Below are 18,103 nucleotides of genomic sequence, written 5' to 3'. Positions count from 1 at the left end.
ATGCCGGTATGATACACTCTATACATGAAATGTCATATGTCGGATTCTAATATAGCCTTTGTCTCTTTATGTCACAACATGAGTCAACACAGTAACATATAAGTTCTGCTGTATGTGTGCTGTATAATGTAGCCCTCACATAATATGTGTATATTTGCAGGCAATGTTTTACAGGCAAACTGAACCCTTAGAACATGTTTGCTGTATACATGGAAGTGTGTCCTCATGATGACGCGCGTACTACCAGGAAGGATGACCAAATATCAGCAAGTCTCCTTACAGTGGTGTGTGTGCGCGTGCGTGTGTTCAAATTTGCTTCAAATGTCTGATTTCTATCATACACAAATATATTTCAACCTCAGAAAAGTTGCATCTTTCGGTTTGACGTGATTCAGTTTTCTGTAACGACAATTGCACGTTGTTTGGTTATTATTATAATAATAATAATGATAATTGCAATGATTTTACAGAGACTGTCCAACACCTTGTCAGTGGATGCCCTTCCTTGGCACAAACAGCATATCTGAAATGGCATGGCTCGTTGCTTTTAAAAAGAGATAAACTTATGTAGTCATAAAATGGATTGTAGTAGTATCTCATGTAAGTTTTTCACTTGATCAATTTTCAGGCTATCCGAGATGGTCTAGCCAAAGCACAACAGGACTTCAACTCTGCTAGTTCTGACAGAGCAAAGGCTGAAGCCCAGATTTCTTTAGAGTGCTATGAAGCCTGTCAAAGGCCCTTGAGTAGACCATGGTCTTGTTAATATCATCAGATCCTACTGTGAATAGCTGCAACAGCTGTGTGACAACATAACATATTCTGGATGGATGTTTGCCATATTCTGTGTATAATAGAATACATTTCTTGTTAAAATGTGGCAAGTCTGGTGTGTTTGTTTAATGATTAGGTCAGATTGCATCTTAACTGGATATCTGGATCCCCACAGGGATTACAGGGCAGAATGTTATCCTCAATACCGTGTGCTACCATCAAAAGAGGACTGCCTGGAAACAGTCGGTACTAGGACTCATTGCGGTGCTACAACTGCCATAGCTTTATGTTGAAGTATGGGGGTGCCGGTCATCTTAGTCCTAAGACCACTTTGTGGAAGATGCCCTAAGATGGTCATCACACCCAATGGTATAGATTGGTTGCTCTATCACTGGTCTGCCTCATTTATAGAAGAGGCAAATGTTGTACGAGAGACAGTACAAAGCCCCTGCAAACCTGAGCTTGTCATAAGAAGAAACCCGGTCAGTTACATTTGGTGAGTTAGTTTATTAATTGTCTTCATACTCTGAGGGCAGACAACATTGCTGTAACACAGACTCAATAAATCACAGGTCATCGTCATATACCTGGACTGGGGCACAAAGTAAGAAACACAATCCTGGAAAGTGGCTCATGGGTATTTTGGGGTAGACAGGATAAAAGATCTCTGTCCAAACAGCCATCTTAAACAGGTTGTCGGTGCTGGCAACGTACCACGTGACTTTTTGCATTAGTGTATGATACCTCTGGTACAATCTGAATTTTGAGCTGCCAGCTTTTCCTTGATGTTCTTACATAGATCTAACATTCTTTGTAGATTACATCAACAAACCAAATCAGTCAAAGTGAAAGTGAAACTTGCACATCAAACAGATTGTTCAAACATGCCGTGATTTTTCAGATCATGTAATAACACAAAACACAAAGAAGAGGTCTGTTTTGTGTTGCCTATATATTCTGATATAAAAGATGTCATTTTACATTGTTAAGACGAGATCAAGTGTGTAAGCATTATATGAAATATAAATATAAAACATATTTAATTTAACAACCATAGTTGTACATCCAAGAAACCATGTTCCCATATGGCAGGAAAATCAAATATCTGAAAGCACCAACTTCTTGCAGTCAGGGAATGCTGAAGTAAAGGATGGCATGATCAGTCTACTGTCAGGATATTCACAGCTGTATAATGTTGCTAGAAACCTCCTAAAATTAGTCTCACTCCCATACTCCAAAACAATTTGATCATGTCATTTGGCATATAGTGAATTATTAGAAGTACATAACCTACAGTACTCTCTTCATGCATAAGGAAAAAGTCAACAATTCGACTATCTGAAATTAACTGTGTTTTTCTCCATTGTTCTCTAAGCATGTTATTGTGAAATATCACATTAAAAAAATTTCATTCCCTATCAGAGGTAAGCGTGATATGGCATGGTGCAGCTATTTTACTCTCTAAAACTCTTTATATGATCACAGTTGGTTCAGCGTCATTAAAATACAAACCCCTTAATGCTGAAAAAACAACAGTTGGTTTCAATTGTATTTGCTATGCAATGGATATAAGATATGAATATAAGGCACCATCTCCACTAAACACTATAGATGTGATATTTGGGTTAACAATAGAAAGATGTCATCCTAGTCGATGTCCACACTACTGGCCTATTTTGGTCACCTATGGACAACAACCTAGGAGCTCCTGTCTATTTGACTGTCTAGTCAAACAACATCTCACATTTTTGGGGTTTCCCCTGGTTTTCCCACTTGAATTCCCATAGACCATGATTGTCATGCTCTGTGACGTACACTGTGTTGGACTTTGGTTTGAAATGAAGGTTGCTGGTTCTCATAAACGGGCATTTGATTCTCTTCTGTGGCTGGCCTCCCTGCGAGCTGAATACTTCAATAAATCCACCGCCCCTGTGAGCCGCCAGGAGATTGTTGTCTGCATCGAAGTCCAGTCCGTCTGCGCCTCCCTCGTGGTCACCTGACATAAAGCAGCCCATCAAATGTTGTACATAATGTTCTTACTAGCTGGGTAAGCATAGCAATATTCTGACCTTGTTAAATTTCCAATATTCCAGGGTTTACCTGGGACTTGCTATTTGTAAGTCCTAAGGACTCTGGGTAATTATGAAGGGGTTGTTCATATACACTTGATCCTATTGAAAATAAAATACTCGTGAAGCCTTACACTACTCACAGAAATGTTTGAAATGAAACACGGACATTTACTGGACATCACAAATCTCACAACAAATTTCACAATTGAAATGTTATCTTTGCATCCTACAGGATTCACAGTGCAGTTTACTTTCATCCAACCTTTTACGCAAATTGGATGCAAGATTTTGTGTCTACTAACACTGTGATTTACCAGCTGAGATTTCATTAATGAGTGAGTGAGTGAGTATGGTTTTACACCGCATTTAGCAATATTCCAGCAATATCACGGTGGGGGACACCAGAAATGGGCTTCACACATTGTACCCGTGTGGGGAATCGAACCTGGGTCTTTAGCGTGACGAGCGAACACTTTGACCACAAGGCTACCCAACTACCCTGTTTGATTATTGACTTTTGAGTCTCACATAGAAGGAAGTTTGTTCAAATGAAATCTTCTGTTGTGGACATAATATGGTGTTATCGATGTATATTCACAAAAATTAGAATCATTTAAGCAATACATTAAGTCAGGATCTGTAACTTTTGTAAAAATGGACAAATGTCTGGATTAGCTTCAGATAGCTAGATTATCTTCATCAGGTTGACAGTGTGTCATACTCTGACGACAAGGATCATAATTGCTGTCACTGGATTGTTTGGTCCAGATTTGATCATGTATAAGCTCCAAACATACAGCACTATCTATTACCTGATAGTCGTCCCCAGATAGTTTTATTGGCAACTTTGCCTGGCTCCACAATGTCATAACTCCACAGCAACTTAGTGGGGGTCTCTGCCACGATCAGCTTCTTGGGACGCCCGTCATCTGTATGTAGAACTGCAATGCCGTTGGGAAAACGAATACCAGTGTCCACTCGGACAACTTGACCACTTGTCAGCATGCAGTACACTGATCCAAATGGCTCCTGTAATGGTGGAAGAGATCAACAATACAGCAATACAGGGGAGGTAACTTATTAGTAAACACTGTTGCAACAAGTACTGTTGAAGAACAAAACATTGAGAAAGTCACTGAGTTTAGTTTTACGCCGCACTCAGCAATATTCCAGCTATATGGGGGCGGTCTGTAAATAATCGAGTGTGGACCGGACAATCCAGTGATCAACAGCATGAGCATCGATCTACGCAATTGGGATACGATGACATGTGTCAACCAAGTCCGCCAGCCTGACCACCCGATCCCATTAGTCGAGTCTTACGACAAGCACGGGTTACTGAAGATCCATTCTAACCCAGATCTTCACAGGTCAACAAAACCACAAATAGTTTGCAGATCAACAAGAATTGGAAAAAATGTAAATCTAATTATTTTGTATTATTTTGACATGTACTGCATACACAAGGCCACATATCAGCCTATTGGAAGGTCTGGATAAATCCCAAGCCGTTCCTTGACAACACACAAACCTCCTTTGACTTTGTGAATGGAGCTGGAGCTATCTCTTCTGCTGGTGCTGTGACCCACAGTGACCCCTGGTAGTCAAATATGCAGTCATTACATCCCTGCATCGGACGTCCCTCGCTGTCCTGGCGACACACCTGCGTCCACATAGCACATCATTAGTTTCAGATGTCTGAGTATTTGACTTCTTTCAAACCCTAAACATCTAAGAGTTGCTCTGCTTCCATCAGCTTCCATTGAATTCTGTTTCCTTGCTATCACATCATGGAACCCACATCATACCATAACAATGAATCCACTTAGTTTTGAATATATACATAGAGATCATGGAGTTCACTAATTTGCCCTCTGGATAGTTGCTATTTAGATTCTCTGTATCAATTCAAATGCACTCTTTTTTAGCAAAGGACAGTCCCAAATTCCATCCATCTTATCCAGAATATTGTACCCATATTTGGTCAAAATCTCAATCCTAAATAAAGCCATCCACAAAATTCTCTGCTGTGTAATACACAAGGCAGCTTGAGTTGTTTAAATCATGAAGGGTCAAGTACATAGCTATGGTAGTGATTGGGTTGGGGTACATAAGCAAATGGCCTTCAAATATAATACACTGGATAATTAAAGATGATTGTCTGCCTCACTGGTTTACATGTTTTCAAGTTTGGATCTGGTGCAGGTGCAGTAACCACAATTACTCACAAACAAACATGTATCTTATTTCTAAGAGGTATTTAGAAGTTGGAGTATTAAGGAAAATAAGAATATTATGGAACAGCTTGTTAATCACAGTGGGAGTGACAATTCAGTGCAGGTTCTAACACTTTCACTTTCTTGATAACAGAGTTCGAACACATAAATTGTACATCATACATTCTATTATTATTATTGTTGTTGTTGTTAGTATCTGTAGTATTACTCAGGATAATGTATCATATGTATTAACACTGATTACCTCAGGGTTACTAAAGGTCCTCAGCAAATGACTGGATCAGATTTGCATGTCATGGTGCACTGACGGCCAAGATCAGTGCTCACAACATCAGCATCAATGCTAACTGATCAAAGTGGCCATCAAAAATCCGGTTAGTTAGTGAAATCCTACAATATAGAACATTTTTTATGGATAACGACTTCTTTATTTCGTGACTGCGACGATTCGATGCTCAAGTCGCACTATCGAAATAAAGAAGTTGTTATCCATAAAAATTGTTCTATAATGTTCGTATTAAATTCTAAAATGCCACTCAAACAAGTTAGTGAAATCCTGTTAGTGGCAGATGGCCAATGAGGTCACATAAGTTTACTTTCATGGATTGTTGATTTATAAAAGATCATGAGAAACATGAATAGTTTTGAGCTGCCACAATCCAGGTTTAAGTGAAATGAAAAGCTTCATTATATGTCAGCCTATATTATGCAGATACTATCATGGTCAGACTGGTCTCTAGTTTTGAAGTTACATCCAAATGAAATTGGACATACTCAAATGAGAGACACATGTATATTTGACAATAATTTTATGCCTAAATGAAATTGGACGTTACATGAAACATGTTAATTATATTCTGTTAACCATATTTGGACTAACACGTCTAAAAATATCAATTTAGTCCAACCCAACATAAGATAACCATAGGTATCATGCGTAAAAACATGGAGCTACCATGAAAAGTTCCCGTTTTTGTCAAACACTGGACCTTCTGCCGAAAACAAGCCATCTACAATTTTCGAAAATTGCGGCTCTACTACAACTGCTTCCGGGTTTTCCGCCATTGTTGTCGTTTTTAAACTGGGACCACAACTGATATGCGGAGATTGTTAAAGAGCAGTGTTAAAACTTGCACTCAACGACACTTATACAGATCTGTACTAATGAAAATAGACCAATACGTGGAAACACCATAACAAGTGGATTTATGTAATCGTTCGGAAAGTCCAAAATAAATTAAATGAAAACTACTTTTTGTAAAATCAGTACTATGAGCAAAGACGCATATATGTTACAGGGAATGTGTGAAACCAAGAATTTCACGAAATCCCTAAAAGAGCCAGTGATTTTGTGAAATCACTGTGACCCCAAGAGATTTCGTGTATTCCCTAAAATTTTAAGGGATTTCATGAAATTGCTGATGTTCATGGTGTTACATTAACACTCCTGTTAGGTTATCAGTGAATGTGTGAAAGTAACGTTTGCAACTTAAATGGACACTGATCCAGAGCCATTACCTGGGAGTGGTTTATATATTGGTGTTGTTATTGTTAAAGGCGTGAAATCCGGTATCCTCAAAGGTTTGTTCACTCTCTGCGAATGTTGTGACAATGGACGAAGAAGTATCTCTCTGGACTGCTGTGATTTCCGAGTCGAATTGTGGTGGTCAGGGTTTCCAGAAATGTAATATTGTGGTCGTAACCAGTGTAAATCGAGACGTTGTAAATGTTTTAAAATGGGACTGAAGTGTAATAGCCGCTGTCATAACAGTCTATCTTGTCCAAATAGATGAATATTATCAGCATATACTCTGTATTCGCAACATAAATTTGGTGTTTTCTATTTCAATAAAGGCTCCAGGGGTTTCATATGAAATCACTGAGCCAATATTTCAGTACTTACATGAGATCCCTTGAAATCCCTGGGGGTCACAGAGATTTCACAAAATCACTGACTCTTTTAGGGATTACATGAAATCCCTGGTTTCACACATTCCCTGTAACATATACGGTATGACACACGTGCCGGTATAATACACTCTATACATGAAATATTGCTGACTTTGGAGAAAGGACACTTGATGCGTTTCTGTGGCAAATCCACCCTCCTCGACAGAACACTTCTATGTATCCACTGCCCCAGTCGCAACCAGGAGATTGTTATCCTGGAGTCAAAGTCCATCCCATCAGCTCCACCCTCATGCCTCACCACATAAATAGCACAGAGTGAGTTAATGCTGTTTCATGCCACAGACTCAGACGTTTTTCATGTGAGATGGAGTGAGTGAGTGAGTATGGTTTATACAACAATTTTAGCAATATTCCAGCAACATCACAGCATGGGACACCAGAAATGGGCTTCACACATTGTACCCATGTGGGGAATCGAACCCAGGTCTTCAGTGTGACAAACAGACGCTCTAACCTCCTGGCTATCCCACCCTACCATGTGAGATGGATATCAGAGCAGGAAAAACATTTTCGTAAAGTTTGAAAAATGAAAGTCATCTAAAAAAAAATGACCCATGCTGCTATATTTGGTAAAGCAAAAGGAACATAAATGATCAGTTTTTTTAGTGAAATGAACATGTCTGAAAATGCTTATAATGATACATTTAAAGTTTTTAATAACTTTATGTAAACACAATTTAACTTAGCAATATAAAAAGAATTCCTTCTTATAACATATTTTGTTTCATAGGAAAACAGTGAAAATGTGAAACATTTCAGGGTAACACTTTCTTACCAGGGAGTCTCCCCCATACTGTCTTGTTGGCAACCTTTCCAGGGCTCGATGATGTCGTATCCCCACAGCAGTTTTGTTGGGGTCTCGGCTACAATCAGTTTCCTGGGTTTGTCGTCATCTGAGTGTAGCACAGCTATACCGTTAGGGAAACGAATCCCAGTGTCCACTCTTATGACATCCCCATTTCTAAGCATGCAGTACACGGAGCCAAAGGGATCCTAAAACAGTAAAATGTCACATCAAGGTATCCCAAAAATCCATAATCATCTAAAGAATATAATAGTGAATTCCACATGTTAATATTTGCTATCAGTCTAAGTTACCTCCTGATCCCAATTGTAAAGTCCCTCGTCTCACCTGGAAGGACCTTGTGTATGGAGCTGGAGCTATCTCTCCTGCTGGCGCCGTGACCCACAGTGACCCCTGGTAGTCAAATATGCAGTCATTACATCCCTGCATCGGACGTCCCTCGCTGTCATTCTTACTCAGCTGAAATACACAGAGTTTCAGCAACAGGATCGATCAGTGCTATTTACTCCACATTTATAGATTAAATGATATAGGTAAAATGGTGAGTGAGAGAACAAGTGAGTGAGAGAACGAGTGAGTGAGTGAGTGAGTGAGTGAGTGGAAAGTCCACTGGACAACCCACATAACAGTTAGAGGTGATGTGATGTGAAATTGGGTTTAACATTGTACTTAAGAATATTTTGCTCATATGACAACGTGCATGCATGTGTATGTGTGGCTGCTTTTATAGTGCCAGCTCACTGAAGATACCATGCTCCACTTAAACATGAATACCCCACTCAGACACATTATACTGACTCCAAGCCGACCAGTCCTTGTTGTACCAATTAAAGCCGAGCATCAGGCAGGGACCAACAAGTACCATATTTTAACATCTTTCGGTATGACGCGGCTGGGGATCGAACCTGCGACCTTCCGCTCTCCAGGAGGACACTCTAACAACCACACCACGGAGGCAGTCAGTGAGTGAGTGGAAAGTCCACTGGACCACCAACATAACAATTAAAGAGTGTGTGTGAAGGGCATTGTCTAATGACGCAATCCGCAATATTTTAGCTGTATAAAAGCAACCTGTAACCATGGTAAGTAGCAACATGATGGTGATATCCAATCATCTGGTCTCACATGACCACATGGTCCACATTAATCATCTCAAAGAAGCATAGGCTACAGAGGCTCCAGTACTTAAATTTTTGCAAGAGACAACAATCAGATTCTTGAGCAACATAAATAGGATTCCATGAATCCTCAAACTAGATTATAAGTATCATCATGTTCTCATTTATGTTCTACATATTTACCTGTGTCATGTTACCATCAGGTGTGACTTTGAGAATTCCAAGTCTCATATCAGAAACTCGAAAAGTTCCATCTTTACCAAACTGCATACCAGCTGGGATTCCGCCATAGCCATTGACAGACGGCTCAAGAAACACACTTGTCTGAAATAGTTAAAGAGAGGCTCTGCCACTACTGGTGAGAACAAATTCATGCAGTTGTTTCTTAAATTGTATTCAAGTGATTAATATATGATATATATTTATATACATGCTATATCATGCACACTTCCCACACTGTAAGTTTGCATCTGAAGTGAGAGAATCAATTCTGCACATCTGCACCTCAGCCAATAAGTAATGAACTAACGAGTGCTTGTTAAGTTGGGGAAATCATACTGTAGTTTTACCATTGTCTGCTCGTATATTTGGCATGTCCAGTAAAGAATAATATTTTGACTACAAGGTCTTATCCATGACAATACCTGTTTCTTTTCCAAGTCAACTTTTAATACTTGTCCTGCGTATTTCCCATTCTTTTCAACTTCTGGAGCAACCATGTAGAAGTACGACCTATTGTTGAACACCGGTCCTTCAGCACCAGGAATTCCATCAAGAACTTGAGTAAAATTGTACTCAACATTAACAGCTTCAGAAGTTCTAGCATTGTTTTCTAATCTGAAACATTGTGGAAGGAAAGCACAAAGTGATGCAGGTCTCTAGGGCTGGGACGGGTAACCCTGATACCCGGGATGGGTGGGTAATGAGTTAGCCCATCTCAATACCCAGACCTGTTAAGATCATGTGACTAACAGATTAAACATTGTAATATGTTATTCTTTCATGATTAAAAGGTTATATTGTCTTAGAAGATTTAGACATAATTTAGAGTTACCTATGTTGAATATAATACATGATTAAGACATTGCAAACCATGACATTTTAGCCTCCGAGCTGAAGAATATATTGCCATTTCTTGCATATTTGATGCCAGGAATTAACATAACGGGTATCCGGGTAGGGTAGGGTAATAGGGGGTGGGGTACCTGGGCAGAAAATTTGGACCTGTCCAAGCCCTACAGGTCTCAGATGCTAACACTTTCATTGACACAAGCACAGGTATGGTGCTGAGAAATCATAGGTTTGTGGCTTGCCCAAGACATGCAACTCTGCATTGCACATTGCAGTAACTGTAATATGTCCGGGTAATATGTACCACTAATAATAATAACAAGCACTTCAGTGGTGCTTCAATATGTTTGTACAGTAAGTCTGCCATTTATGTCTTCTGTTGGCTCACAAATATATATGGCTATGTGGAAATTCTGACAACATAACAGAACATTCATAACAAAAGATGTTAAGGCTCAATCTATTTACACCTGCACTCCCCAGACCATTAGAACATTTACCTGGGTAATATGTGACATATGCAACTGCTAATTACACAGCAGAAAACATATACTGCTACAAACTTTTTTCACCAATATATTATTTATTAAAAATGAAAAGGTGTATTATGTAATTATCATCTTTCAGATTCAACTTTGCAATTAGGTTTCTCCATGATTCAGCCTATCTACGGAACCTTTTCAGTGAATTCATTTTCCAGGTTTAAATCCGGGCTCTTCAACCAAGTTAGGTTTGCATCAAAAGTAAACAATTATAGTGATATCAAATTGTAACAACAACACACACAAATCAGTGGATATATTTAAAACATGCTAGTATATCATTAAGAAAAACAAAAAAAAACAACAAGAAGAATGTTTAGTTGCAAACCCATGAGCCAGAAACAAAAAACAGGTGAAAGCAGCTAGAAAGACCATGTTCCCCAAGTCAGCCATGATTGTCGTTAACGAGTCGGCATCATTTACGACATAAAAATACTATTTTTTACCCAAATAACATAAACATTGCTTGTAACATCGATATAAAAATCGGATGTATTGCTGTCAACGTGAAAGGTTAACATAATAGGGCTTTCAATTTTGCGACTTTCCAAAAAATCGTCATTTTGGGAGCCACCAATATGGCGGCCTCGATGGTTCGCCCTGGCCGTAATATTCGAAGTGGCCGATTTCGAGGTAATTGTGTACTATTCAGTATATTGACTTGTTTTTTTAAACATCGCATTTACTGTAGGAGTGGTTTTACATGTATGCATTCATTTTTCAGCTCGGCACGAGAGCGGCAGTGAAGAAACAGTGAGGTTGGATTGGAGTAAAGGTTGGCAGTTTTGACTTCCCTACCCGAAATGTCATCTGAATAACCATGACAATGTTTTTAGTGTAGATATATTCAACACAGTACAAAAGGTGTTGTTTCTAATGCAACAATGGGATTGTCTGAAACAAAAAAAACCCAAGTAAACGGGTGGTGTATAACCGTAATATTGGCTGAAGTAGATAAGATATGACATCATAACAGCTCATCGCAATTCTAACCATATCGGAATACGTAAATATGAATAACAATGCACTATGGTTTGGTGTCTATCTCTTGAGACTGCATTTGTCATTTACGGTTGACACAAAAATGTAGTCTCTGTGGAAGTAGGGTCCACATAACTGTTACGTTTATGTGCATCCTTCAGTTTGTTTGAAAAAAACCAAGAGAAAATCATGATTATTATGATATGTCAGACAGTTGGTTCAAGCCTTATCACTCTTCTTCAGCCCCAAGAGATAACCTCCATCAGTGAGAAATCTTGGGTTAATATTCAATTATTCTAATGAGCAAAAATCATTTAACTTGCTGAGATCTTTCTTGCCATAGCATGACTATGATAACAACAGTTGTTACATATTGCTGTACACATGACACAGTGAAGTCCTGTGTTGATGAATTGTTATTGATAATTTCAAACACATCTGAAAAGTGGTAATGGTATAATGAAACAAAATTAGCAATTACTTCATCAGCAGCAATGTACCTCGCTTACTTCATCATGTTCATGGTAGACTTATGGAAACATCCACACACAGTTTGACAGCAGTTACTTAATATTATGGTGATTGCAACAAATCAAGTTAGTCCAAATACGATCAAAGCTATTTTCAGATGCTGAAAACAAATGATCATTTTGTCAGGTCATGGTAATACTTATTATGACTTAACAAACCACCAGTTATATTTTTTATCCAATCATAAGTATTGCATCCATATACATACATACTAACATTTGTGTAGTGCAGATATCCAGCTCAGCTGCTCAAAGGCTCTTTGTTTTTCCCCTCGATCACTGGATGTCAATCTTAACGTCACGTCCTATTATCAATCTCAACTCTCTCGGGATCATACAACTCTTGCAACCACTAGGTGCACCGAGGTAACGAGGTACCCATTCACAGCTGGATGGACTGGGACACATAGTCACAGTACTTTGTCCAAGTTTACAACACGCTGCTGTACCTGCAACTAGGTGTTTGCACGTATTCATGTGGCCACCATCTGGTCATATACCAACAGATTCGTGGGTTCTTTAAAGTGCACAGGGTTGTGTCCTGTACACTAGGGGTTGTGACAACAGTGAAAGAGTCTGCACACAAAGTTGACTCCACCCGGTCACAGGTGGGCTTGATCCTGTCACCTCAAGCTCTCTGGATCACTAGCCGGGCGCCTTAGCCAGCTCGCCCACCACGCCCCCTCTGTATGGTTACACCAAGCTACTTGCATTAGTTACAACTTAGGTAATGTGTGTTGATTGAATCAGCAGAAAACTTGGTACCTTATCACACACAAAACACAGCTTTAGTTTAATGTATGGAAATCGTAATAACTTTTGGCCCCAAATCTTAGGCTAGTTGAATTGACACATTTCTCAAAATTGCATCAATTGGGTCTCATTCCTGGTCCTAACATTGTGGAAGTAAAGAATGAATGAAAGCATTGTCTTGATATTATTACTGACCTCTGTCACAGGAAAATATCATTGCATTGTCATGTTTTCAGTATTTTGTTTTGGAGAAAAAACACATACATTGGAAAACAATATGTTTATGATGTTGTTCACACACATGCTGTGATTGAGTTTTATCTAAAAAGTTATTTTAAAAAAAGTTTCATTCCTGCACTCAGTTTTGTGGTATGAGATATAGCAAAAAATAAGCAGCAAGACAATGTTTTTCCCTTTCAAGATGACCTTTGGTTTGGATACTTCAAAAAGGTTCCTACTTCCCTAATCATGATTCACATGACTGGTTTACTGGGTGCATTTTACTAGCATCTGGGTACTGGACAGGAAAAAATGGTGCCTCATTAATTGCCTTCAGTTTAGTTTCTGTTGGTAAAGTGAACTTTACATGGAAAGTTGTTCTTCAACTGTACATTCAGTATGTTCTGCAATAAATTCTGCAGCTATATGACAGTAGTTCGTCAATAATTGAGGCTGAACTGGTGATTCCAGTGACTGGCAACCTGTGATCTGTGAAATACAACTAAACTTAAAATACAACCAATTTAAAATGCACATTTATTCATTAGTATTAAGTGCAATAACCTAGATGATATTGTTGCTTCTCCATTTTGTTAAAATTATATTTTTAAGACTAGGTCAAGATATTGACGTATTGAGGTCACCTACATTAATCCATGCTTTCCTCTTCGTTTGTTTCTGCCCAGAATATATCACAATAAGTTAAGGTTATGCATGCATCATGTGTCTGCTGATAGCTATGAGATGATTTCAGTGTAAGAAATTAAAAGCAATCAGAATATGCCTGCTTTGGCCTGGTAGTGGCACTGTAAAGTTTCTTTTTATTATCGATATGGCAAGAACAACTTCCATGCATGATCTTGAACAACTTCTATGTATAATTTCAAACACTGAACAATGGTAATGTATTTGGGATTTATTAGATCTGTTCATATTGTAAGTACATTGGAGTGTTGGTATGTGTACTGCCTGAACAATCAGTGTTGACATGGTTGAATAATAACATAACCATTTGTTTACGTAAACATGGCAAAAGAACACTTAGAAATTATTTGTTTTTAAACATATACACACTGACTGAAATACATATGAAATGATGTAAGTGTTGTGTAGAATCTTTTGTGTTATTCATAATCATAATAGAATTTAAGTCACACATTGTGAATGGGATATGTCTGGTTTCATCCCTTAAAGTGTGCTGACATATGTTGAGCAACTGAATAGCGTTCAGAGTGATGTTTCATATCCACATTTTATCCAGTGCAAAATTACAGGATACGAAGGACATTTTTTTGTATCTTTGCATCACATTGGTAAGGCAAGGGTGATAGCCATATTGAAGGCACGTATTATTAACTTGCAAATATTAAAATGTAGATCTATTATGTATTTATTCTGTAATCTGTGCTGCTACGTCTTCCAGATGTGTCGGATAACGTAAAAGAAATACTTCGTCACATTGTTCAGCAAAACAATGTCAGCAAAGGGAAGAAGCTGGGCTACTTGAACTGTTTTGTCAAACTCATACACAAGTATGGGAAAGGAAAAGGCCTGGGCCTCAAAAGCAGAGATATTCTTATTTGGTAAGTTGATTATAAGGATCCATTTTGCTGTGCAGAGTTGCAACTCTGGGATAGACAATAAATCTATGACTGGGTTTGATTGCTAGTGCTCCCCAGTAATAGTCTAGGTTTGCCAGCACCAGTCTTACCAGAGTTGTAACATGAAAGACCAGAAATTTCTGTGTTTCCTCCAACAACAGCCTGACACATCATGAGTGAGTAAGTGAGTTTAGTTTTACGCGGCACTCAGCAATATTCCAGCAACATTGCGGTGGTCTGTAAACCAGACAATCCAGGGATCGACAGTGGTCTGTAAACCAGACAATCCAGGGATCGACAGTATTAACATCGATCTACGCAAATTGGAATACGATGGCATGTGTCTACCCAGTCAGCGAGCCTGACCACCCTATCCCGTTAGTCGCCTTGTACAACAAACATTGGTTACTGAAGATCAATTCTAACCCAGACCCTCACGGGTCGACACATCATGATATCCCTGGAATACTGAGGCACTGAACTGAACTCATTCATATTTGAGTCTTGAGTGAGAAGAGAATCATGTTAAACGCTGCAATCCAGGGTATTCCATTATGTCACAGTGGCGTGTCAAGTATGTCATGCCTATTGGCAAGCAATTCTATCCAGAGAACCTAAAGGGCAGTTTTGCAGTCTTGTTCCATTTGTCACATGCTTTTTGTTGCATTTTCAGTTTGCGAGTTGGACTTTTGCATGAAGCTAAGGAAGTACGAGCAGCCACCTTGAGAGTACTTCGGCACCTGTTGCCAATCAATGACATTCTAGACACTGCCTTGTCTTTACATCTAGACTATCTTATTGCTAGGTAAGACCTTAGACATGTCACTTGTTGCCAATCAGCAACATTCTAGACACTGCCTTGTCTTTACATCTAGACTATCTTGTTGCTAGACGAGACCTTAGACATGTCACATGTTGTCAATCAGCAACATTCTAGACACTGCCTTGTCTTTGCATCTAGACTATCTTGTTGCTAGATGAGACCTTAGACATGACACTTGTTGCCAACCATCGGCATTCTATACTGTTGCACTAACTTCCAGTCACTGCTATTTTCTGTTCTGTTTAGTTACTAGGTGATGCATGTTGCTGAACAATGACTTTCTCAACACTGCCTTTACATCTAGGCTAGACGTTATCTAGTCACAACCTTATCTTTTCTCCAGATGGAATCATTAGTAGATGGACACCTGTTGCCCACTGTTGACATGCTGTATGTTCCAGACACTGCCTTTATATCTGGTCTATTTAGCCTCAAGATGGAACAGTAAACATGACACTTGTTGCCAACTATTGATATTCCATGTGTTCTAGACACCTTTCTGCTCTGACACCTGTTGCCGAAATTAACAGTCTATATGTTTCAGACACTGCCTTTATATCGGGTCTATCTAGTCTCCTGACGAACCATAAACATCAGGGGTGGAAATAACTTTAAAATTGCTAGTGTACACCGATACAGTGGCACATGTAAAATCACTTGCCCTGATAATTTTTCCTCTATACCGGCCGATTTTCTTGTTGATTGTTTAAATAAACAACATAATTAACATTGGAAAGTCAACTGGACATTGGTACAGCGTGATATACAAATTTGCTTGCCCGGCTGGAAAACACACTGGACTCGGGCGTCGGGCAATGAGTTATTTCCACCCTTGAACATGACACCTGTTGCTGACAAGTGACATTCTTTATGTTCTCTCTTATTTATCTGGGGCGGTGGGGTAGCCTAGTGTTTAAAGCGTTGTCTCGTCATCCCCGAAGACCCGGGTTCGATTCCCCACATGGGCACAATGTGTTAAGCCCATTTCTGGTGTCCCCCGGCGTGATATTGCTAGAATATTGCTAAAAGCGGCGTAAAACTAAACTCAGTCAGTCAGTCAGTCTTATTTATCTGGTCTGGGTAGTTGCATAGTTGCACATCTTGATTTTTGTGGAGAGGCCATAGGTGTTGACACTTGCCATAACCTTGTTTCAATCTAGAAAAATAAACCTAAAAATGTTTTTGATCTTTTCACCTAAATCTGTTAATGTTCCCAGAAGACAAGTTGGTCTGGTGGACTTCAGTAATGTCAGCAGTATAGAGTACTTCGTGTGATGTATGGAATTTGGATGTTTGATGTAATTTATTTTATGTGACCAATTTTCAGATCTTTAGACATTTGTATGGACAATGAGATAGAGCGTGTCCATGCCATCAAGTTGATCCGAAACATCTGTCAGCTGTCCCCCAAGAAGCTCTGTCCTTCCTTGCTGTATCCACTTATAGCCGTCGCCAACGATGGGGCCAGCGAGCGTGATCGACTGCTGCGTGTGTGTCTGGCTAGTGTGTGTGAAATAGGTATGTCAGACTAGCATACTAGCTTTCACTTTCACTGGTAATGTGGATTAATTGTCCCTCACAGCAACGAGGAACGGGGGACTATGTATTCAGCAGCGTCCACGTGCCTGTCCGTCCGTACGTCCTGATTCTTGTTAACACGATATCTCATAAACTGCTGCACCCAATGTCTTCCAATTTGGTGACCGCCTACATTAGATGATTACAAAGACACCAGTCAATTTGGATGACCTTGATCTTATATTCAAGGCCATCGTGATTCTTTGACCACTTTACAAACTCTTGTTAATGTGATGTCTCATGCACTGTTGTACCCAATGTCTTCAAATTTGGTGACAGCCTACATTATAGGATATTTATATAGCGCACATATCCACGCAACTAGTGCATGCTCAAGGTGCTGGTATTTTTTTTTTTTCACGATCATTGGATGTCAATCTCAACGGCACATCGTATTATCAATCTCAAATCCCTGGGGAGTATACATCTAGAGGTTGTGACAACACGGAAAGAGTCTGCACACAAAGTTGACGCCAAGGTTTTTACACACAGTCACAGGTGGGCTCGATCCCAACACCTCAACCTCGCTGGATCAGTAGCCTGGCGCCTGAGCCAGCTCTGCCAACCGCGCCACCATTGGGGGATTACGCAGACACCAGTCAATTTGGGTGACCTTGACCTTATCTTCAAGGTCACCATGAAACTTTGACCACTTTTCAAACTAAACACGAAATCTTATATAACGTTGAACCCATAGTCATTATAGGTCCCTTTTAATTCAGACGAACCAGTTTAGATGGGGATTGTGTGCAGTTGATACAGATTAGACTGGATCACTTCTTCGATTGTTTGTCATGGCATCTGATGACATGGATAGTTCCTCATTGTGTTGACCACTGTTTTGTGAGGGCCTGTTGTTTACAGTTTACTGTGATCATGCATTGTACTGCAGCTGAAGGTAACAGATAAAATGGTGTATTACCTTTACCGAGCCTCAATAACTCAGTGTGCCTTGTGGCAGCAAGAGTTTTATGATCCCCAGGGAGTTGAGATTGATAATAAGATGTGCTGTTGAGATTGACATCCAA

General features: G+C 39.4%; 2 protein-coding genes across 2 annotated transcripts in view; one reads left to right on the top strand and one right to left on the bottom strand.

The window, feature by feature from the left end:
* Window positions 1-1,707: 1,707 nt before the first annotated feature.
* On the bottom strand, window positions 1,708-10,566 carry LOC124268005 (diisopropyl-fluorophosphatase-like). Its single transcript, XM_046703004.1, has 6 exons — window positions 10,549-10,566; window positions 9,622-9,855; window positions 9,161-9,301; window positions 4,378-4,509; window positions 3,659-3,875; window positions 1,708-2,770 (listed from the first exon to the last, which is right to left on the bottom strand). The coding sequence occupies exons 1-6, from the start codon at window positions 10,564-10,566 to the stop codon at window positions 2,499-2,501; spliced, it is 1,014 nt and encodes a 337-aa protein (XP_046558960.1). The 3' UTR covers window positions 1,708-2,498.
* Window positions 10,567-11,167: 601 nt separating this feature from the next.
* LOC124268004 (rapamycin-insensitive companion of mTOR-like) overlaps window positions 11,168-18,103 on the top strand; it is a 42,913-nt gene continuing 35,977 nt past the window's right edge. Inside the window, 5 exon segments of the mRNA XM_046703003.1 lie at window positions 11,168-11,223; window positions 11,315-11,365; window positions 14,497-14,656; window positions 15,348-15,479; window positions 16,825-17,015. Coding sequence (XP_046558959.1) covers window positions 11,169-11,223; window positions 11,315-11,365; window positions 14,497-14,656; window positions 15,348-15,479; window positions 16,825-17,015 — 589 coding nt within the window. The 5' untranslated portion in view covers window position 11,168.

Source organism: Haliotis rubra, unplaced genomic scaffold (genome assembly GCF_003918875.1).
Source record: "Haliotis rubra isolate DU_JTF1 unplaced genomic scaffold, ASM391887v1 Scf1354, whole genome shotgun sequence".
Taxonomy (NCBI): Eukaryota; Metazoa; Mollusca; class Gastropoda; order Lepetellida; family Haliotidae; genus Haliotis; species Haliotis rubra.
The sequence above is the reverse complement of the archived record's forward strand: the minus strand, read 5'-3'. Positions and strand labels throughout refer to the sequence as shown.

Bases quoted from the DNA above. Each gene is read 5' to 3' on its own strand.
- LOC124268005 (XM_046703004.1), bottom strand. The intron at 9,302-9,621 runs GTATTGTCATGG...TAACTATTTCAG, and splicing joins TTGACTTGGAAAAGAAACAG to ACAAGTGTGTTTCTTGAGCC. The intron at 3,876-4,377 runs GTTTGTGTGTTG...CCACCATTACAG, and splicing joins CATTCACAAAGTCAAAGGAG to GAGCCATTTGGATCAGTGTA.